The sequence below is a fragment of the Saccharomyces mikatae genome, assembly GCF_947241705.1.
Source record: "Saccharomyces mikatae IFO 1815 strain IFO1815 genome assembly, chromosome: 15".
Classification (NCBI taxonomy): Eukaryota; Fungi; Ascomycota; class Saccharomycetes; order Saccharomycetales; family Saccharomycetaceae; genus Saccharomyces; species Saccharomyces mikatae.
Window position 1 is genome coordinate 73,780 of NC_079270.1, and position 22,359 is coordinate 96,138.

At 37.7% G+C, this 22,359-nt stretch overlaps 12 protein-coding genes across 12 annotated transcripts; 7 read left to right on the forward strand and 5 right to left on the reverse strand.

Annotated features, from left to right (window-relative positions):
- Positions 1-404: 404 nt before the first annotated feature.
- Positions 405-1,817, forward strand: GAS4 (1,3-beta-glucanosyltransferase; the record flags this gene model as incomplete). Its single annotated transcript, XM_056225502.1, has 1 exon — positions 405-1,817. One exon carries the CDS (start codon positions 405-407, stop codon positions 1,815-1,817), a length of 1,413 nt encoding a protein of 470 aa, XP_056079314.1.
- A 348-nt stretch (positions 1,818-2,165) lies between these two features.
- Positions 2,166-2,495, forward strand: SMKI15G0330 (uncharacterized protein; the record flags this gene model as incomplete). Its single annotated transcript, XM_056225503.1, has 1 exon — positions 2,166-2,495. The coding sequence occupies one exon, from the start codon at positions 2,166-2,168 to the stop codon at positions 2,493-2,495; it is 330 nt and encodes a 109-aa protein (XP_056079315.1).
- A 1,091-nt stretch (positions 2,496-3,586) lies between these two features.
- ALR1 (Mg(2+) transporter ALR1) lies at positions 3,587-6,166 on the forward strand (the record flags this gene model as incomplete). The annotated part of the gene is made up of 1 exon (XM_056225504.1): positions 3,587-6,166. The coding sequence occupies one exon, from the start codon at positions 3,587-3,589 to the stop codon at positions 6,164-6,166; it is 2,580 nt and encodes an 859-aa protein (XP_056079316.1).
- A 614-nt stretch (positions 6,167-6,780) lies between these two features.
- Positions 6,781-7,335, forward strand: VPS68 (Vps68p; the record flags this gene model as incomplete). The annotated part of the gene is made up of 1 exon (XM_056225505.1): positions 6,781-7,335. One exon carries the CDS (start codon positions 6,781-6,783, stop codon positions 7,333-7,335), a length of 555 nt encoding a protein of 184 aa, XP_056079317.1.
- A 247-nt stretch (positions 7,336-7,582) lies between these two features.
- Positions 7,583-8,710, reverse strand: YGK3 (serine/threonine protein kinase YGK3; the record flags this gene model as incomplete). Its single annotated transcript, XM_056225506.1, has 1 exon — positions 7,583-8,710. The coding sequence occupies one exon, from the start codon at positions 8,708-8,710 to the stop codon at positions 7,583-7,585; it is 1,128 nt and encodes a 375-aa protein (XP_056079318.1).
- An 881-nt stretch (positions 8,711-9,591) lies between these two features.
- Positions 9,592-10,430, forward strand: RPL25 (60S ribosomal protein uL23; the record flags this gene model as incomplete). Its single annotated transcript, XM_056225507.1, has 2 exons — positions 9,592-9,604; positions 10,015-10,430. The coding sequence occupies 2 exons, from the start codon at positions 9,592-9,594 to the stop codon at positions 10,428-10,430; spliced, it is 429 nt and encodes a 142-aa protein (XP_056079319.1).
- Positions 10,431-10,971: 541 nt separating this feature from the next.
- MDH2 (malate dehydrogenase MDH2) lies at positions 10,972-12,105 on the reverse strand (the record flags this gene model as incomplete). Its single annotated transcript, XM_056225509.1, has 1 exon — positions 10,972-12,105. The coding sequence occupies one exon, from the start codon at positions 12,103-12,105 to the stop codon at positions 10,972-10,974; it is 1,134 nt and encodes a 377-aa protein (XP_056079320.1).
- An 873-nt stretch (positions 12,106-12,978) lies between these two features.
- On the forward strand, positions 12,979-14,409 carry TRM13 (tRNA:m4X modification enzyme; the record flags this gene model as incomplete). The annotated part of the gene is made up of 1 exon (XM_056225510.1): positions 12,979-14,409. One exon carries the CDS (start codon positions 12,979-12,981, stop codon positions 14,407-14,409), a length of 1,431 nt encoding a protein of 476 aa, XP_056079321.1.
- A 156-nt stretch (positions 14,410-14,565) lies between these two features.
- On the reverse strand, positions 14,566-15,867 carry TRM11 (tRNA (guanine-N2-)-methyltransferase; the record flags this gene model as incomplete). Its single annotated transcript, XM_056225511.1, has 1 exon — positions 14,566-15,867. The coding sequence occupies one exon, from the start codon at positions 15,865-15,867 to the stop codon at positions 14,566-14,568; it is 1,302 nt and encodes a 433-aa protein (XP_056079322.1).
- A 1,069-nt stretch (positions 15,868-16,936) lies between these two features.
- HRP1 (Hrp1p) lies at positions 16,937-18,547 on the forward strand (the record flags this gene model as incomplete). Its single annotated transcript, XM_056225512.1, has 1 exon — positions 16,937-18,547. One exon carries the CDS (start codon positions 16,937-16,939, stop codon positions 18,545-18,547), a length of 1,611 nt encoding a protein of 536 aa, XP_056079323.1.
- A 263-nt stretch (positions 18,548-18,810) lies between these two features.
- Positions 18,811-20,559, reverse strand: SMF1 (divalent metal ion transporter SMF1; the record flags this gene model as incomplete). The annotated part of the gene is made up of 1 exon (XM_056225513.1): positions 18,811-20,559. The coding sequence occupies one exon, from the start codon at positions 20,557-20,559 to the stop codon at positions 18,811-18,813; it is 1,749 nt and encodes a 582-aa protein (XP_056079324.1).
- A 599-nt stretch (positions 20,560-21,158) lies between these two features.
- RPS19A (40S ribosomal protein eS19) lies at positions 21,159-21,974 on the reverse strand (the record flags this gene model as incomplete). The annotated part of the gene is made up of 2 exons (XM_056225514.1): positions 21,159-21,573; positions 21,955-21,974. 2 exons carry the CDS (start codon positions 21,972-21,974, stop codon positions 21,159-21,161), a joined length of 435 nt encoding a protein of 144 aa, XP_056079325.1.
- Between the last annotated feature and the right edge of the window lie 385 nt (positions 21,975-22,359).

Below are 22,359 nucleotides of genomic sequence, written 5' to 3' on the forward strand. Positions count from 1 at the left end.
AGGCAGTAAATGAAAATCATTCTAGCCTCGGTCCATAATTTATCTATATATAGCTGCCAAAATTTAGTACTCTTTTGACTCTTCAAGACACCTACACTTGTAAGATTCTTTCTCGTATCTCTTTTCTCCGCAGTGTTTAAGGACCCTTATTGTATATTGGAGAAAACAAAAATTCATGATTACTAGGCACAACTATTATTTTCAAAACTTATACAGTAACATCTTGACTAGAAAAATCTGCCAAGGGTTTTTTTTTTTTGTTTTTCATATTTCGTCAGGTTGAAATAAGATAGTGTCACAAAAAAAACGACGCATAATTCAATGATCAGAAAAATCTGTGTTGAAGAACAAAACTTGTCACACATTTCAAGGAAGAACAAAGAAAGTTGAAAAGAGTGAGTGTAATGTCTTCAGTAAGTGTCTATATTTTTTTGATTTTGGAACTGTTCGTATTGTGTCAAGCTTCAGTCCATACCATTCAAATTAAAGATAAGCATTTTGTTGACACAGTAACTGGAAAACTGTTCTTCATTAAAGGTGTTGATTATCAGCCAGGGGGTTCTTCAGAAGTCAGTGAAAAGCAGGACCCATTATCTAATCCTGAAGCATGCGCTCGTGATATCTTATTGTTTCAAGAATTGGGTATAAATACAGTAAGAATTTATTCCATCAACCCAGACTTAAATCATGATGCATGTATGACGATGTTGGCAATGGCAGGAATTTATCTTATTTTAGATGTCAATTCACCATTACAAAACCAACACCTGAATAGGTATGAACCGTGGACTACGTACAACGAGGTTTATCTGGAGCATGTTTTCAAAGTTGTTGAACAGTTTTCTCATTACAATAATACCTTGGGGTTTTTTGCTGGTAATGAAATTGTAAACGACAAACGATCAGCACAGTATTCACCAGCATATATTAAGGAGTTGATCGGAACTATGAAAAATTACATAAGTGTACACTCCCCTAGAACCATCCCGGTAGGTTACTCTGCGGCCGATGACCTGAGCTATAGGGTATCATTATCTCAATATTTGGAGTGCAAGGTTGATGAAAAGCCCGAGAATAGTGTCGACTTCTATGGTGTTAACTCTTATCAATGGTGTGGTCAACAAAATATGCAAACTTCAGGGTATAATACATTAGTTGATACTTACAGGAGCTATTCAAAACCAGTTTTTTTTTCAGAGTTTGGATGCAATAAAGTTTTACCAAGAGAATTCCAGGAAATAGATTATTTATTCTCTGAAGAGATGTATTCTGTGTTTTGTGGAGGTTTGGTTTACGAATTTTCACAGGAGGATAATAATTATGGTTTAGTTGAATATCAAGGAGATGATAAGGTACAACTATTAGCAGATTTTGAGAAGCTTAAATCGCACTATCAAAATGTTGAGTTTCCTTCTATGAAAACTTTAAAAGAGACTACAGAGATGGAGGAGACGCCATCATGTATTGAAGATTACGAGAATTTGAATATTGAATCTAAAATTGCTAAAAATTTGGGAAGTTCTTTGATAAAGAAAGGTGTTAAAGTCGATAAAGGCAAATATATAGATATTCACGAGAATCAACTGTCTAGTAATATTACCATTTTAGACATACATGGTGATAGCTGGGGTGGACCGAAAAAGATTGCAATTAGACAAAGTCTGTCGTTATCAGACCACGAAGAGGGAAAACAAGAAGATGGGGATGAAGATGGGGATGATTTGAAACGAAAGCACCGAAATTCATCCTCAACTACCGGCCCATTATTACCTCTTGGATGGTTTTTGCTTTTTTATACTTTGAATACTATCTTTTAAATATGCTGTTCCCTTTCCTGTTTAAATTCCTTTCTACCTTTTTCTTTTTCAAGCAAAGATATAGTTAAGAAAGTGATTATGAATTTGCTAAAACTGAAGAAAATATCACTTCACGAGTTTCCACAAAAAAGCAACAGCATTATACATAAGCATTTGCCTTCGAATCCTTTATGTTTTGAACCTTTGCCGAACTTATCGAACATTGTATATATACTGCCAGGTCCAATAGGGTAAATTAATGCCCGAGCCACTTTTGCCGCCGAGCTTTTAAGCATCCCTTTTGCCACTCCTAGTTTGGATGAAGAACTAGCATTAATAACTGTAGTAGATGAATAACAACTGTAGAAAATGAACAACAATATGGAAATACACGAGGACGTCCAATATAAGGTTCTGCAAAGAGCAGAACTGGCCAACTCCATTTGGAACTTGAGGTTCAACCTTAATAAAGTTACCAAACGAATTCACAAGAAAGCGAAAGTTTTTCGAGAAAATAGAATAAACAAATTACAATTTCCAATAGAGCAAGCCTGTTACCGATATTTTCAACACGATCACTTAGGAGAAGAACATGTTCCGTTGATTCAAGGTTTCAAATGTTTGGACTCTCCTCCTCCTGTTCCGCCAAGCTCATCACAGGGAGAAGACGAAGAGAGCACAACAGATTTACAAAATTAGGAGTGATTGAAACCGAATCAAAATAGTTCTTATATACTGGTTGAAAACAAGAAAATCAAATTATCATGATCACGCCTTTCCTCTGTTTTCGAACTTTAGCTATAAGGAAGATAAACTTGAACTTTCTTATTCATTAGGGTTATAACATGCATAGTTTGAGCTTTTGTTGAAGAATACTACGTATGTAAAGGTTATGCTGGGTGGGCTTTACTCCAAAGGTGCAATTTCTTATGTATTTCGATTTTAAGCAAGCTGTAGTTGTTCGACGGTGTGTCACTTACTGTTCCGTGTATTGTTGACGTGTTCCTTCTTTTCTTTCTGAGAGGGAAAGTTCTGAACTAATATTTCCGCTTTAGTATGCACCCTCCTATCTGTAACCCCTGTATGGATGAATCTATAAAATATACAATGTTTCCCTTTAGGGCACAAGGAGGGTCTTCTGCACTGAAAGTTACATAACACATTTATCAATAAGCGATGTGATTGAATTTGTAATAAAACAAAGGGAATTCACGAAGCTTCTTTAATGGGCCCATCATCAGACAAAGAAATAATTTAATGCGAACATACAAAGGAAATTTGTTGCGCTCTTTTCGCCATCTGTTCGGTTCCCTGCCTCAGTGGACACAACTTGATGACCCTTGATATTGCTGCCCCTCCTTTTTTTATTTTACTTTAAATGCAAATATCGCAAGCACGTTTTTTCACAGCCCGTCCGCTTTGAGATACAAAAGCGATATCTGAAGTGAAATTTTTCTTTAGAACATGAACCATCGAATTAGTTATACATGATAACGAGTCTTCCAATCCAATGAACACGTTCTTTCTCTTGGGCAAAACTAACTAAACAGTAAAATATTTGGTGTTCAAGCCTACCTTCAATAGAAAATCAATACCAGAGAAGTGCATCCTGATTAGTTCATTTCCATTTTGTAGGAAAGAAAAGTATCATCCTGACAAGATAAAGGTAGTAAACAAAATATTTCTATATGAAAGTGTACTGCTAGTTGAACAGAACTTCAACAAAAGAATACAGCTACTTCTTTTCAAAGGTCATCAAATATTGCTAGAAAGCGTAAGAACACTTTACTATGTCTTCGTCATCTAGTTCATCGGAGTCATCGCCTAATTTATCACGGTCAAACTCGCTAGCTAACACCATGGTTTCCATGAAAACAGAGGATCATACAGGATTATATGACCATAGACAGCATCCAGACTCATTACCAGTCCGTCACCAAGCTCCCGCATTGAAGCAAGAGGAAATTGCTAAGCGCTCTAAATTTCCTACTCCAAATGAGCAGAAGAACGTAACCAAATACGGTACAAGTGTAGAAACAGGGAGCGTACCCGCAAGGAAACGCATGAATTTTGAAGACGATGGCTCAGATTTGGATGAATCGGTTGCTCACCATCAATTGAGAGCCTCTGCTATTTTAACTTCTAATGCGAGGCCTTCGAGACTAGCCCATTCCATGCCACACCAGAGGCAACTTTATGTGCAGAGTAACACTCAGCCCTCATTAAATGATGTGGGTGTAAAGAGAGACTATACAATGTCACCTTCTACCGTGTCCTCAGGCAACAAACCCAAGTTGAGTTCATCTTCTTCGGCAAGCCCTATCACGAAAGTTCGTAAACCTTCACTGGTCAATCCAATTCTTGAAGTGCCGCATGAGTCCAAATCTGATGTACATCCTAAGCAGTGCAAACCTAAGAGAAGAACTTATTCCACAACTTCTACGCACTCATCAATTAACCCTGCCGTTTTACTGACGAAAAGCGCATCTCAAAAATCTGATACAGAAGATGATACATTAGAAAGGAAACCTGTACGGATGAACACTAGAGCTTCTTTTGATAGCGACGTATCACAGGCTTCAAGAGATTCACAAGAAACGGAGGAAGATGTTTGTTTCCCTATGCCTCCTCAACTGCATACAAGGGTTAACGGTATAGATTTTGATGAACTAGAGGAATATTCACAATTTGCAAACGCGGAGAAGAGTCAATTCTTGGCTAATCTTCAAGCACCAAATGAACAGAAATTTGGTAATGTCACCCAGGATATTGGATTCACCAGCTCTACTTCCACTTCGGGGTCTTCTGCGGCCTTGAAATACACCCCAAGAGTTTCACAAACCGGTGAAAAGAGTGACAGTGGTAATGAAATAGACGTGCATGGGAAGAAGAAAGAGGAGCATGAAGAAGTTAAGCCTAATTTACGTCCTGGTGTTTCTTTTGGTAAGAACAAGGTGGAAGGAGAAGAAAATGAACACATCCCTGCACACGATCCGGAATATTACTCATACCAAAATACAGATTTTCAAATTCCCAATAGGTTTTCATTTTTTTGTTCGGAATCTGATGAAACCGTACATGCAAGTGATATCCCTTCCTTAGTGACCGAGGGCCAGACGTTTTATGAATTATTCAGAGGAGGGGAACCAACATGGTGGTTGGATTGCAGCTGTCCAACTGATGATGAAATGCGTTGCATAGCAAAAGCATTTGGCATCCATCCATTAACAGCAGAGGATATAAGAATGCAAGAAACTCGTGAAAAAGTGGAACTTTTCAAGTCATATTATTTTGTGTGTTTTCACACATTTGAAAATGATAAAGAATCGGAGGATTTTTTGGAACCTATCAATGTTTACATTGTGGTGTGCAGGTCAGGTGTCTTAACCTTTCATTTTGGCCCAATATCTCATTGTGCTAATGTGAGGAGACGTGTAAGGCAATTGCGTGATTATGTCAATGTCAACTCAGATTGGTTATGTTATGCTTTAATTGATGATATCACAGATAGTTTCGCTCCTGTTATTCAATCCATTGAATATGAAGCTGACTCGATTGAAGATTCCGTATTCATGGCCCGTGACATGGATTTTGCAGCCATGCTACAAAGGATTGGTGAAAGCAGACGTAAAACAATGACGTTGATGAGGCTTCTAAGTGGTAAGGCCGATGTTATCAAAATGTTTGCCAAAAGATGCCAAGATGAAGCTAATGGTATTGGGCCAGCGTTAACATCACAAATCAATATTGCGAATTTACAAGCAAGGCAGGATAATGCTAATCGTACCAATGACAATAGTTATGCGACCTTGTCAAATAGCTATGTGCCCACCACATCGCAACCAAGGGGAGATATTGCTTTATACTTGGGTGATATTCAAGATCATTTGTTGACTATGTTTCAAAACTTGTTGGCGTATGAGAAGATTTTTTCTAGATCTCATACGAACTATTTGGCACAACTGCAAGTAGAGTCATTTAATTCGAATAACAAAGTTACGGAAATGTTAGGTAAGGTAACTATGATAGGTACGATGTTAGTTCCATTGAATGTTATCACTGGTCTATTCGGTATGAACGTTAAAGTTCCAGGAGAAAAATCTAGTCTTGCGTGGTGGTTTGGGATTCTAGGTGTTTTACTTTTGCTGGCCGTTGTAGGTTGGTTCTTGGCCAGCTATTGGATTAAAAGAATAGATCCCCCAGCGACACTTAACGAAGCTGCAGAAAGTGGAGCCAAATCAGTCATCTCTAGTTTTTTACCAAAAAGAAACAAGAGATTCAATGATCGTTCCAAAACTATTAATGTGAGAGTCGGCCCTTCAAACAAATCCGTTGCAAGTCTTCCTAGTAGATATAGCCGCTACGATTGATTACAAATGATAAAGATGAATGAATGCAAGTGATAGAAGCATAAGTCCACGATTTAGGGCGTTTCACATTTATGCACTTGATTTTAGCGATTTAATGTTTAGTCTAAGCACCTGTTCGGAGAACTACTTCGCGATTACGAGGTTTCAACAAAGAAGAAGTGTATTTAAAGTTGTTAACTTTTTCTTCAACTCTCTCTTTCCTTTAAATGGGATGGCAGCATGTTCGACACTTGTTTCTACTAATCTGTATTTTACTTTTTGACTTATGCATTTCCTATTTAGGAACTTATATAATACTGACATTCGCTAATAGAGAACCCAAAGGGGTAAACATATATATATATATATATATAATATCGATTGTTGAAGAGATAAAAATTGCTAATCTTATCGTATTGTTGACTATTTACTTGTTATGATTTATGAAAAGCTTGTAATGGTTAGTTTGAGGACTTCATACACTCATAATTTGTTACCCTGCTAAACTGTTTGAATGAGAAATCAATTATCTGCAACGCCCCTTTTATAAAGATGACAAATGCATAAGCAAATTGATGAAAAGACATAACTTTTTGTATTCGAGTTTATAAGATCAATTAAAAAACTTTATCATTATGGACACGGATGATCATGTTAACTTGTTTCGTTTTCCTTTCAAAATTCCCACCTTTCGTGGTATAAGGAAAGGCGGTGTCTATCTTTCAGGTGCCCTTTATGCTCTCGGGTTTTGGGTATTTTTAGACGCAGTGCTTTTTTCCAGATATTCTAATGCATCAGAAGTTCATGTAACGTTCATCGACTGGATTCCATTTCTTTGTAGCACGCTTGGGACGCTGATTGTGAATTCTATTGAAAAGAATAGGTTACTGCAAGGAGCTTTATCATCAGATGGTGGTGCTTTCGGTAGCGGTGTCAGTGACTTAGATTCAAGCATGGCATGGCAAGCTCGAACTATATTGTTTTTTGGCTTTGCCTTATTAGCTGGTGGGTTATCAGGCTCTATTGTCGTATTGATCATCAAGTTTTTGGTTAAAGATTACAATACTTATCCCACTTTGGGAATGGGAGTAAACAATGTGCTAGGAAACGTATGCATATTATTGAGTTGCGTTGTTTTATGGATTGCCCAAAATGTTGAAGACGAATATTCATATTCTTTGACACTGTAGGTTAAATTACGCTTGGTATAGCTAAGCATTTCGAGGTGGAAAAAATGCGAATTGACTTAGATAAAAAACGTATATATAAAATATATATATAAACACTTCTTCGACACTAAAAGATCACTATAGAAGTGTGCATATTTCAAAACACTGTACTGTTTTATTAAAGGGAGACTGATGAAAATGCGAGTAGTATGACGAGGTGAGAATGTATGATAATGAGAAAATGCAGGAATGAGTTGAGAACCAGTGGCTAATCTAAAGGCGGTACAATTGAACTATAGTACTGACCAAGACCCCTTTTCTCCAATGCACTAAAATTAAAGAGTTCAGGTAAGTGCACTGGCATATTCGAACCTCTTGGTAAAAAATAAGTTTCATGTCTTAACGCGTCAAAAAATTCGTGAGCCATCAATCGTTTAGCATCCCATCTTTCAGAGGTGTCGTAGACCAACACTTTCAGCAAGAACTCCACGTCAAAAAACTCCATGTATGGGAACCAATGCATAAACTTCTTAAATTTTTGGTCATGCAGGGTATTCTGTAATTGTTGAGATTTGTCCACAGAACTTTTAGGAAGTCGACCTAATAGTTTGGCTATCTCCTCCAATTGTGAGTTGGCGTTATCACCTTTGAAAAGAGGTTGTCCTTTTATCATTTCGCCTATTATGCAACCAAGTGACCATATATCTATTTGCGTAGAGTAATCTTTCAAATTCAGAAGAAGTTCAGGTGCTCTGTAAAATCTCGAGCAAAAATATGTCTTCAGTTCTCCGTTATCCTTTAGTCGCTGTGCTGAGCCAAAATCACATATTTTAGCAATACCCCTACTTGGTATGATTAGTATATTAGTAGGTTTGAGATCGCCATGGCATATGTTCATGGAATGTAAAGTCAGAAGTCCTCGAAGTATTTGAAACGTGTACAACTTAATATGTTTTGTAGGAACCTTGGAGCCATTATCGAAGTATTCACGAATTTCGGAACTCAATGTTTGAGGAATATACTCCATAACAAAATTTTTCTGGTATAAGTATTCACCATCCTTGGTAGCACACCGGCTTTCGAAGAAAAACTCTAAAGTGACGAGATTTGGATGTTTGATATTCTGCAAGATCTCCAGTTCCAGGGACTGTGCTTTGGGAGATATAACCACTCTTTTTATAGCATACGGTCCCAGCCATTCAATGCTGTTGTTTGACAGATACGACTGTGTTACAGTGCCGAACGACCCAGGGCCTATTCTTTTTCCTTCCTTAACAAACATCTTACTCTTTTGGCAATTTTTTATTGATACGATATCATCGATAAAATAGTGCTCATCCTCTAATTTCGTCATTCTATTGGGGGTAGTCCCGGGAACTTGTTTTGCTTTAAGCATTGTATTTTCGTATTAAAAGCAACAAGTATGTAGTTTTTTTTTTTGTTGATTTTCTAGTTTCCTCATTAATGTATTTACTGCGTTAGCAAAATGAAGAATGAACACCTCTTTATAAACGCTTAGGTCACGGACACAAGTATTAACCGCGATGTGTAATTGAAAGATCTTTACGTGAGCAGATGCCGTCACTCAAACTATACGAAACTTGTCAATACGATCTGATCTGGTAAGATCATTAATCCCTCCTTACAAGAATCTTTTATTGTTAAAGCTTCTTTAAACTGTTACGCAGTATCATCCAGTAAACATATACTAAGCAGCCTAACAACCCCTAAGTGAACCTTATCGTTACGTATTCTTGTCTCCGTATTCTTTAAGTTTCTTATCTGGTATCACCGATACAGCAACCTTGTTGGTTCTAATCTAACGGCTTCCGTATTTAGCAATAGATATTTGATGAAAATGTTTGGGTGATAATACAATATGTACGGATGCTTTGCGATATCGCTTTTCTTTTTTTTTTTTTCTTTGCCGCACAAAGACAAAAAGAGAGAAAAGCTTAGACAGGAGCGCGCCAAAGAATTTAGCACTTTGGCAGATAGTAGTGTCAGTCTCGGCCCAGCAACTCCTTTGGCTCTGCCGGGCAAAACTGCACGATTACACCACCTGCTCGTTGTTTCTTTCTAGACGCAATGCGGAAACTTCTTTCCATGTTGGTCTCCTCACACAGCGTTGGGTGCATTGCAAAGCAATCTCATTCGTATGCACACAATCTTTTAGATATTATCTTTCAGACATTATTTTAAAGCAATTTCATATGTATTTCATAGGCTTTTCTCTTGTCTCCAATAAACTCAAACAAAGAAGATCAATAAGACAAAATGGCTCCATCTGGTATGTGAATTCCGATATAAATGGCAGAAAAGAAATGAAAAGAAGACAACGGAAACTAGTACAATGGATATGATGAGATATGAATACATCTATCTCAAATTTAGAAAAATACATCAAAACCCTGAACCAATGGGAGGGACACTATAACTTTTTAAAAATAGCTACTTTATTCGCAAGCAACTTGATTAATGTGTTGAAGTTGTAAAAGTTATATTTGTGTTTCCACCGGCCATTAGCGAACCTAATATAACAGTCGTTCTTTTTGTTCAGATTGTAAAAGAAAGTAATCATTGTCTTTTTTATTTTACGCTATTCTTTCTTTATGTCATGTGCTCTACTCAATTACCAAGGAAACAACAATTTACTAACATAAACAAATTCATTCTCTATGAGTTTACTTTTTTAAATAGCTAAGGCTACTGCCGCTAAGAAAGCTGTCGTTAAGGGTACTAATGGTAAGAAGGCTTTGAAGGTCAGAACTTCTGCTACCTTCAGACTACCAAAGACCTTGAAGTTGGCAAGAGCTCCAAAATATGCTTCCAAGGCTGTTCCACACTACAACAGATTGGACTCATACAAGGTCATTGAGCAACCAATCACTTCTGAAACTGCTATGAAGAAGGTCGAAGATGGTAACATTTTGGTTTTCCAAGTTTCCATGAAAGCTAACAAATACCAAATCAAAAAGGCCGTCAAGGAATTATACGAAGTTGATGTATTGAACGTTAACACTTTGGTTAGACCAAACGGTACCAAGAAGGCTTACGTTAGATTGACTGCTGACTACGATGCTTTGGACATTGCTAACAGAATCGGTTACATTTAATCTAATTCGTTTAATTAATAAATTTAATATTATTTTTAAATTTTTCTTTAAATATACAATAAATCTTTCATAACATGTTAAATTATCGATCATATAAAAGGATACGTAATGTATAGTTGTAAAGTGCTACAATTTCGAGAGCAACAAGAAAAAAGGGCTAATTTTGAAGTATTATGTCGCAAATCTCAACTGCCTTCTTTTCAAGTAAGTGTAAAAAGTTGTGCAATGATTCTATTGCTGCCATGTGGGTAGAAGCAAGGACACAAGGTAGCGCTATCTGATTGCAAACTTGATCCAGTGGTGAGTGAACAAGCATCCCAATCCGGAGCGTTACCGCTTTTGAAAAAAGAAACTCATAATGCAATATGTAAGAATGTTATTATTTTGATTCAAAGTGATAGGCTACTTTCATGGATCACTTATATATATATATGTATGTATGTATGTATGTGTTATTTTGCCACTTATTTTCTGCCTTCCTATGACTGAACGAGAATATTATCATTTTGCTGTAAACGTACGCTTTCTCCTAAAGCTTTCGTTAAGTTGAGGCAGATCTTGATGCAACGAACTCCCAACCCTTGTCAATATTCTTCTTTAACTGAGAAACGCAAACTGGCAACATTTCGTTACGTTCCATGTCGTTCATTCTATTAACGATATCATAGTCCACATAAGAAACACCCTTTGTAGTAATCGTTAAGGGCACGGCAAAGTAGGCAGCATCGCCAACCAAAGGCAGTAGTTGATCTGCACCAGGAGCAATAGGGAAGTTATTTGCGTCTTTCAATGGTATGTAGTATGTTCCGTGAATTTGGTCGGTGTTGCCCAATAACAAAGACACGAATTGAACGACGCACTTGTAACCGGCGTGAGCCATCGATAATGTAGCACTACCCTTGCCATTCTTGGCCTTGACGACTTCATCACCACCGTATTGTACTCTGTGTATTAAGTATTTCAATTGATCCTCATTTAATCTTGATAGAAAATTTGACTGAGAAAATAAAGGAATAATAGTCTCACCGGAATGCCCGCCGATTACAGGAACGTCGGGCATGGAATTAACACGAGGAGTTAGTCCCGACTCAATGTTTATTTCCCGCAGGAAAGTGGAAGCTCTTACTATGTCCAGCTTAGTGACGCCCATGATTCTTCTTTCGATGCCAGAATTCCTAGATTGAGGATGATTCTTAAGAATATTAGAAACCATCACAGGCACTAAAGAGTTAACCGGGTTCGAAATCACAAGGACAAACACCTTGGAAAGATCGCAGCACTGTGCAATAGAATCACCTAGCTGGCTGATGATACCAGCATTCACGTTGAATAAATCATCACGTGTCATACCTGGCTTTCTTGGAACGCCTGCAGGAATAACAACAATGGAAGCATTATTCAAACAATTTTCAATACCGCCAGCGGGGGAGTGACTTGAGACAGAAATAGGCGTGTCTATGTGAGACAGGTCGGCGGTGACACCGTTAATAGCTTCTTGGTTGACATCGTAGAGTGCCAGGTGGATGTGGGTAACCGTGCGGTTACTTTCCCTCAACTGATATTGCAACTGAGCCTTTAAAAGCAGTGATAAGGACTGTCCGATACCACCAGCAGCACCTAGAATGGCAATTTTTAAGGAATCTTGTTCGATGGATGGCGTAACTGAGTGAGGCATGTTACTATGGCTTTTATAATATGATGTTAAACTTTTGTAGTAGGTTTTAATACTATATTCTCTATTATCTTTGACTGGAAGCCTTAGACAAAAGGGAAGAATATATATACAAGGAAAAAGAATGAGGAGAAGGATCATGTAACACACACCCTCTCTATCAATAAATCTTTATATTTATATATATATATTTATATATATACGCACGCTTTGTATGATATATCTCCAAAAACTTTGGATGGCTTCCGCAGTTCCTTAAAACCAAAATCGGACCTTGCCAACCTTGAATCCCACAAAACAAAGAAGAAAAATCGGAACTTCCCGGGATCATTAGGGGAGCATGGGGGTAAGGCACGGCGGCTTTAGAACGGCTACGGCCGAATGGGCAAAGCATCTACGGATTAATGGAGCCGTATCGTAGATGATGAGTCCATTTGGCCGGGGAGAGCCGAGAGAGGCACATGTGTCATCTTTTGCCGTACTTAGTTATGTAAAGGAAAAAAATGGAGAATAGTGATAAAACGAAGAATAGCGACTATTGTACATAGGAAATAACCTATAACCTCAGATCTACCGAAAGCCCGAAAAAAGAAGAAGTAGAGGCTTTCTTACTTAGTCACTAATGAATATAGTTAGATATGTCAATGGCATTGTTTACTTGCATACTAGGGCAATTGCTTGGACCGTATAGGATCACACCTTGCGTTTTATTCTTTTTTACTTTTTTTCTTAGCTCATCGCAGGCGATTCGAGTAATAGTGAAAAAAAAGATAATACTCAGTTTATCAAACATTATGTAAAATATCATTAAATAAAAGTACGGAAGTGTAATGAAAGCTTCGCTGAGCGTAGTTCAAGTTCACCATTCAAGAAAAAATGCTGCAAGATAATACTGGGCCGGTTGTCAAGAAGGCGAAACCTTCAGAAAGGTTGCAGTGTGAATATTTCATGGAAAAAAAGAAAAGAAGATGTGGGATGACTAGAAGTTCTCAGAACTTATATTGCTCCGAACACTTGAACTTGGTGAAAAAGGCCACTGGTTCTGAAATACATAATAGGAATGGCAGTGAAGCAGTAAAGGGAAGGGAAAGAATTCCCTGCCCACTGGATGTGAACCATACAGTTTGGGCAGATCAATTGAATAAGCATTTGAAAAAATGCAATAAGACCAAACTAAGCCATTTGAATGATGGCAAATCATTCTACGAACCAGGTTATAACGGGAGGAAGGAAGTGGTGTCGTCATTTGTCAAAACAGATCTTACGGCCAATCATTTGACTCAGTCTATTGAATTATTGTATAAAGTTTTTGAGGGAGAGTCCATGGGTGAGTTACCTTTGAGGCAGCTGAATAATGAACTTATGTCTTCAAAACGATTCCCTCAACTACTTTCGAACGTCAAACACGCTGTTCAGCAGTCCTCGCTGATCGAGAACTTAGTTGCTGTTGGTGCACTGGAGAGGCCGGAGAGTTTGAGTTTCATTGAGTTTGGATGTGGCAGAGCAGAGTTCTCGCGTTATATCAGTTTGTACGTTTTAACCCAATTGACCCATTCGTCAGACGAGCATTTGGAATCGAATCTCAACGAGTTTGTATTGGTTGATAGAGCAGCCAATAGGATGAAATTCGATAAAAAAATAAAAGATGACTTTTTAGAAATAAAGTCACATTCTAATTCCGGGACTATTAATTGTCCCATCATCAACAGGATGAAGATAGACATCCGAGACTTGAAGCTAGATTCCGTTTTGAAATCGACACCTGAGGATAAGACGCAGTATGTTTGTATTTCAAAACACCTTTGTGGAGTTGCTACGGATCTAACCTTACGGTGTATTAAAAATAGTTCGATTTTACATGGCGATAACCATGAGAAATCCAGTTCCAAACTAAAGGCAATTTGCATTGCAATGTGCTGCAGGCATGTTTGCGATTACAATGACTATGTCAATCGCAGTTACATTACGTACCTTCTTGAGAAGTATAAAGTCGGTGCTTCCATCTTAACGTATGAAACATTTTTCCACGTCCTGACTAAACTCTGTTCTTGGGCTACTTGCGGAATGAAACCGGGCACCGATATTATGGATACAGTAAACATTGTGGAATCGTTTAAAGGAAGCGATCCGTACACAATAACTATTAAAGAAAGAGAAACCGTTGGATTGATGGCTAGACGTGTAATTGACGAGGGTAGATTGGCATATGTGAAAGAAACGTTTACGGGGTTCAACGCCGAGCTGATAAAGTATGTAGAGGCTGATGTGTCTCTAGAGAACGTTGCCATGTTAGTTTATAGAAAGTAGGAAGTTCATAGATTTTTTTTTGATTAATATTTAAACAAATGATTTTCTTCTTGAAAACCTTACAACGGGACGAAAATATAAATGTAAACATTAGTACATGGACATAAAAGTATCCACCCTTTGGAAAAGCAAACGCCTAACGCCTATGCATCAACTTCAATTGAAGTTGTTAAAATATCGGTCCCTGAAATTATCCTTCGAACGTTTTACTCCATGATTACTTGGTCCATTAAAAGCGTTGCCTCTATTTATATATACCAGTAGCCTTCTTGACCACTTGTTAAATTCCTGAACGCAATTGTATTTCAGTTCTAGATTCTCATGCATGGGAACAATAGTTTCAATGTTGGCATCGTTGGCAGTGGGCATCCAGAAGGCTAACCTTCCGCCGACTGGTAATCTTTCAGAAGCGTATTGTAAAAGATCGTCCAGTAATGAATCTAAAGCATATGGTTTTTTGGTTGGGATATAATCACGGCGTAAGTATGCTTTTTCACCGTCAATTTCCACGTCTTCCTTACCGAGGAACCTTTCCGGGTCCTTAGCACCCAGGACTTTAATACTTTCTCTTATACCATAAGGAGGATCACATAATATTGTATCAATAACAAGGTTGCTTCTTAATGCATTGTTAGTGAAGTCCATGGTTAACACGTCGAGGAATTGAGAACTTTCACCATATTTTTTGAAGTTTGCTGAAATGTTCACTTGGGCACCTTTACCACGAATCATTCTGCCATCAATATCAGAGCCGATCACCAAAGATCCGAAGTGTCCACCAGCTACTAAAAAGGATCCAGTACCTGCAAAAGGATCATACATTACAGTGCCCGGTTTTACTTGAGCTATATTCGCACTAACCAATGATAATTCTGCTTCAAAACTAGTCGTGCCTTTGTAAGGCCTTTTTTTCAAATCGTACTTTTCCATGGCACTTCTATTGCTAATTTGGACTTTTCTACCAAAGAAAATTCTAGTGGGGGTCTTACCACCAACGTTTTCCGATATGGGCGTGTACTCTTCTATTACAGTGAAAACTTCTTGGGGGTGTTTCATATCAATCTTCCCTTCAAAATCAAGATAACGAAAAGTCTCAATCTGCTTTATCCTGTTGGCTTTACTGTTACCTTTATAGCATTCGAATTCAAATTTAAAGGTAGAATGTTTGAATTTTGATTGCAGATCCTGCGCAAAGTTAGATTGAAGCTGAATATCCTGATGCAAATCATCGAGCGTTACACCCTGACCCCAGTATTCGTAAATACCTCTGGTTAATACAGACCTCTTGATCCAGTCCTTGGCTTGCTGGTCATTCTCCAGCTCTACAATAAAAAAAGGGCTTTCGGAATTATACTGGGAAAAGTCTATAGAAAGATTATATAGGTCTGCCAACGATTCTAGTTCCGCTCTTCTAAAATTCAAATGAATCTGAACCATATACAGGAGGTACTTCTTCATGATGCCGGTTTTTACCCTATATATAGTGTACTTATTTATGTTAAGTCGTTTTCATATCTCTTGTAGTGAGATCTCGATGACCAAAATCATCGATATTTTTTTTCACATTTCCTACAACGTTTCTTTTTCTTTGCGAAAAGAACAGAAAGAGCGGGTAATAAAACCCACTTGCTTCAAATACTATGATATATGCAGAATTCTAAGAAGCATGAACTATTGAGCAGGAAAGAAAATTCTTAACATATTCTTTTTTATCAATCTCATCTTTTTGAATAACTTGCATAATGGTAGAATAAAAACTACTTAATTTTTCTAGCACGTTTAATAAGGAATGATGGGCTGATTGAAAGATCTATGCCGAACTCTTTTGGAGATATGTAATCTGAAAATTGAGAATTCTAATAGTCAATTTTTTCGTTTAATTCTTAAAATTGAGAGGATAAGACACATCCGCTGTACCACAATTGGACCTTAAAACTCTTACATAATCCTGGGCGGCTAAATCATACTGTTAATGAAGGTTATCCGGATGACATTCTCATTCTTTTCTTTTTCTTCCTTCTGGCCCATGGAGCAGCGCCGAGACTTCTTGTTGGAGAGGCGAAAAAAAAGTATAAAAGGCGGCATGCTTTCCACACGCCCAACCAGTTTTTCTGTTTTCTTTCGCGTTCTCTCCTGAACAAATAAAACCATTTGGAGGAAAAGTACAAAACAGTTTCGACTAGTTATTTAATCTTTGCAAATATTCAAGTATTAGTACAATATACTGTTATAAATTTTTACGTGTATTTTTACTTTTTAGTGTTTAATAACTAAAATCTCGTGCCTTACAAGATTTCTTTTCTAACTTTTTCCGGAAAGAACAAAATAACAGACAGAAGAGGTATACCCAAGAAAACAAGAAATTGAAAAAAACGTTCATCACACGAACAATTTGCCCTTTTTTCATTCTATATTAATATTACTGTTTATATTACAATCTTTTCATAAAAGACGCAAATATTTTATTTATAAAGAACTTTAGCAGTATACACAAGTCTGACAAAATAGAGAATAGGTTAAGTAAACAATGAGCTCTGACGAAGAAGATTTTAACGACATCTACGGCGATGATAAACCAACCACTACTGAAGAAGTGAAAAAAGAAGAAGAACAGAAAAAAGCTGGCAGTGGTACCTCGCAATTAGATCAATTAGCAGCATTACAAGCATTATCTTCTAGCTTGAACAAACTAAATAATCCAAGTAGTAACAACAGTAGTAGTAATAATAGTAACCAAGATTCATCTTCTAGTAAGCAAGATGGCACTGCAAATGACAAAGAAGGGTCCAATGAAGACACCAAGAATGAGAAACAACAAGAAAGCACTACATCTACAAACACTAATGCTAACGTTAGCTCCGCAGGACCTTCTGGCCTTCCTTGGGAACAACTTCAGCAAACAATGTCACAATTCCAGCAACCGTCTTCTCAGTCACCACCTCAGCAACAAGTAGCTCAAACCAAGGAAGAACGCTCGAAAGCGGATTTATCTAAGGAAAGCTGTAAGATGTTTATTGGTGGTTTGAACTGGGATACAACAGAAGATAATCTACGTGAATATTTTGGTAAATACGGTACCGTCACAGATTTGAAAATCATGAAAGATCCTGCAACTGGCAGATCTAGAGGGTTCGGTTTCTTATCTTTTGAAAAACCTTCTAGCGTTGACGAAGTGGTGAAAACACAGCATATTCTCGATGGTAAAGTTATCGACCCAAAAAGAGCCATTCCAAGAGATGAACAAGATAAAACCGGTAAAATCTTTGTTGGTGGTATTGGTCCAGATGTGAGGCCAAAAGAATTCGAAGAGTTTTTCTCTCAATGGGGCACAATTATCGACGCCCAATTAATGTTGGATAAGGATACTGGTCAATCAAGAGGCTTTGGTTTTGTGACTTATGATTCTGCCGACGCCGTTGACAGAGTCTGTCAAAATAAATTCATCGATTTTAAAGATCGTAAGATTGAAATCAAAAGAGCGGAACCAAGACATATGCAGCAAAAATCATCAAACAACGGTGGTAGCAACAACGGAAACAATGGAAATATGAATCGTCGTGGTGGTAACTTCGGCAATCAAGGTGATTTCAACCAAATGTATCAAAACCCAATGATGGGAGGTTACAATCCAATGATGAATCCGCAAGCAATGACTGATTACTATCAAAAGATGCAAGAATATTACCAACAAATGCAAAAGCAGACCGGTATGGATTATACTCAAATGTATCAACAACAAATGCAACAAATGGCAATGATGATGCCAGGCTTTGCCATGCCACCTAATGCAATGACCTTAAACCAACCGCAGCAAGATCCAAATGCAGCTCAAGGTTCCCCAACACCTTCCGATTCTGACAATAATAAGTCCAATGATGTTCAGACCATTGGTAACACATCAAACGCTGACTCAGGTTCTCCACCATTGAATCTGCCTAACGGCCCAAAGGGTCCATCACAATATAATGACGACCATAATAGCGGCTATGGTTACAACCGCGATCGTGGTGATCGTGATCGTAATGATCGTGACCGCGACTATAATCACCGTGGTGGTGGAAATCACAGAAGAAATGGCCGTGGTGGTCGTGGGGGATACAATAGACGTAATAATGGCTACCACCCATATAATAGGTAAAGAAAGAGAAGCCTAGAAAACAAAAGAGAAATTTTTTCCATATATAATTTAACAATCTTTTCTATTAAACGGGCATAAGCAAATTAAAGTATACACATATATTTGTATGTAATAGTTTCAAATAGTTAATATTTTTTCAATTCGCATGAACGTGTAATTAAAAACGTTTACCGAAGGTGTTGGTTGGGTCTCATAAATTATCATGAAGTTGGAAAAAGATCATTTAACTTTATAAGTAAAAGTACAACAGGCAAAAATCACTATTAACTAACATCGCCATGCGACATACCTAATTGAACAATAGCATAAACGTTTAATAATGATAGGAAGATCCACACAATAATAGCAATCACAGTGATAATCCAATTGTTCGCCATATTAACAACCTTGACATCCTTTCCATTTTCCAGTTCCATGTCACTGGTATTATTATTCTCTACTGTGCTTTCTGCATCGCCTGCAGCCACAGATCTGTCATTGTTACTTTGTTTATCAATGTTCCCTTCTTCAGTATGATCGATAGTAATTTCTGTTTTCATAATCGATTTCTTGCAAGTGAAAAAGATTAAAGGTGCCACTAAAAAGGGCAAAACTATGGACAAAACAACTTGAGATGCATTCAATGCCTTTGACAGTGCTTCTCTTCCAATACAGATAGAAATAATCAAACAGGGAATTATGGAGATGCATCTTGTGGCTAACCTTCTTTGCCATGGCTGCAATTTCCAATTAATATGACCTTCACTGACAATTTGACCCGCCATGGTACAAACAACACCTGCAGATTGACCACTCATTAAAAGCGCCAGCATGAAAATCGTGCCTGCTGCTGGCGCCAAATTCCTTGACAACAATTTATGAATAGTAAATAAATCTGCCCCATCAGCTTCTGGAGAATCGTATAATGTAGAGCCTGCTACAACAAGGATAGCGCAATTGACAAACAGTGCCAATGTGAAGAGAGTTATGCTTAATTCAATCATAGAGTATTTCATACAATACTTGATAGCAGCATTCGTTGGTCTATAATTGAAGTATCTTTCTTCCATAATATTTTCAGCAGACTTAGAATCCTTCTTTTTATGTTCATCCTCTAAGACAGTGTAATGGCCATGCGTAACATCATAATCTAAAAGCCTTGGCTGCACCAACGCAGAACCCAAAAATAAGGAATGTGGCATGACAGTAGCACCCAGAATGGAGATGGCAGTATAAATACCGTTATGATCAAACATTTGAGAAGATGGAACGAATCCTCTAAACACCTGTCTGATCGAGGTACTCTTTGGGATGTAAGCCAACTCTATGGCAAAACAAATGCAGACGCCTACGACTAATACAGCAACGAAGCATTCAAAAATCCTAATAAACTTAATCGAAGATGCGCCTGGCTTGTATGTAAACATTATTAGAAATACGTCCACAACAGTAATAGCTACTCCCGCTGGAAGTGGGACCTTGATCAGAATGTTCAGAGCAATTGCCGTACCAATAACTTCGGCTATATCAGTAGCTATAACTGCACATTCTGCGAAGAAATATAATGTCCAGTTGAGCCATCTTGGCAAGTACTCTCTGCAAGCCCTACTCAAATCCAGACCTGTAACGGAACCCAACTTGATACACAGACATTGTAAGAATATAGCAATAAAGTTCGATAACAAGATGATACAGAGCAACGAAAATTGATTGGACGCACCTGCATCAACAGCAGTGGAGTAGTTACCGGGATCGATATAAGCCACACTAACCATTAATCCTGGACCAATAAACTTCAAGTATTTAGAAAAAATGTCTCTCATCACCTGCCTTTTCGAAATATACGGGTCTTCTGTTTCATTGTCACTCGAATTGGCTGTGATAGTTTTTATCGGAACATTCTCCTCAAAGACTACCGTAGAGTCTTTCTTATCCTTTAGTTCAAAACTTTCCCCAGAGACATGGTTTCTTTGATGAGTTTCGCTTACAACTTCAACTGTAGTTTCGGCACGAGATGAACCAACTTTGACCATCTTAACTTGATAAAAAGTGTCTGATTGTTTCTACTTGTTCAGAGTTTCTTCACACTATGTACTGGAGGGCTTCTTGATTTATAATTCACGAGCTAATTGTCTATCTTGACTTATATACTTAGATGAACTACTTACGCGGAGTTTAAGAATTTTAAGAAAAAGAAATGCAGTATATTAGGGATACTGGGGAACATCTAGTGCGGCGAAGGGCTTGACCCAAGATTTCGAACAGCAATCTCTAAGATAAATATTCACCTTACTTAGTTTACTACCGCACCCATTTACATCTTCGAGAGTACTGTGCAATTACTATGTTAACGCCGTTGTCTAGGCGATGCTGGCTTCTACAAATTGGCGTCGTATTTACCATATGTAGTAAAAATGACTAGCTAGCCAAATACACCCAAATCTGGCTAGCTGAATTAAGAAAGAAAAAACAGCTGAAAGGAACGCGTTAACGATTCAATTCGAGTGAAGTATTCCTAGAACCTTGTGGCAAAGCTTTTGTCGCTACCGTAGCTCTTTAACTTGATTATTATTACTTGTTTTATGATGATAATTGTAGTATTATATATATATATAAAATATTGATTTTATATTTATTCGTCTTCTTCCAAAGTTTGAGCGGCGATACGATCCAAATCTCTTTGACCATTTTCAGAGATTCTTCTACCACCCTTTGGAGAGATTTCGACAATACCGATTTTTTCCAAAGCTTGCAAGACCTTTCTGTTAATAGAACCGGAAGCATCAATGTGCTTGTATGGTCTGACACCTCTGCTCTTGGCACCACCGTACAACTTGTTCAACTTACCAACACCAACTTGCTTTCTCATGTAAATATGTCTAGCGACAGAGGCGGCACGTTTGTAAAACCAACCTTCAGAATCTTGTGGTGGCATTTCATTACCAGAAGAGGTCTTGACGATGTCAACGTAACCTGGAACTTCTAGCTTACCTTGTCTTTGCAAGAAAGAAGCATAAGCGTTAATAAAATCTTGAGCAGCAACGTCTCTGAAGAAAAGAAAATCAAAACAAAAAAAAGTTAGTAACTGATGTAGTTTAATAATATAGTCTCATCGATCATTAGGTTTCGTCGGTCTTTATTAGATACAACAGAAATGTAGAAAATAAGAGGCTTTAAGTTTGGCACCCCTATCCTTGCTTTACCACGCTCTGCACTTACTTTTACAATTTGCACACTCGCGAAATCCGATCATTACTTTATCCTTGTCATTGCTACATATTACTAGGTTGGTAAATTAGTTGTGCGAGTTTTTGCTTGGAGAGAAAGAAATTGGTGGGCGTATTCACTGCTTAAATGACCGCGTTTTATTTCCATTTGATCACTTGAAACATATAACATTGATTATTATTATCGTAATTTTTACGTACCTAACGGAAACACCTGGCATATTTATTCTATTTGTCGATCGCAACACTTCGCTAACAAGCTAAAATATCAATAAACACACCTGATATCCGATATACAACTCTTAGTTACTGCGCTTTCACCTATATCTTGCAATTGTCTCAATGAAGCCTTTGCGAAAAGGCTAGAATGCCGAATATGACTTTGGAAGTTTCACAGCGTATGGTGACCGAATTTCATGAGAACCAAAAAAAGCGCTATAGTCCAGCTCAAGAGAAGGTATGGGTTAACATGTGGTACATATGTACGGATGTATAGTATCCAGAATTGAAATCTTGTAGTAGAATGAACGACGATTGAAAATGAAAATGGTTCTTTTAAAAGTGTTAGCCAGAACCATTGAACCCGCGGTCAACCTAATAGTTGGA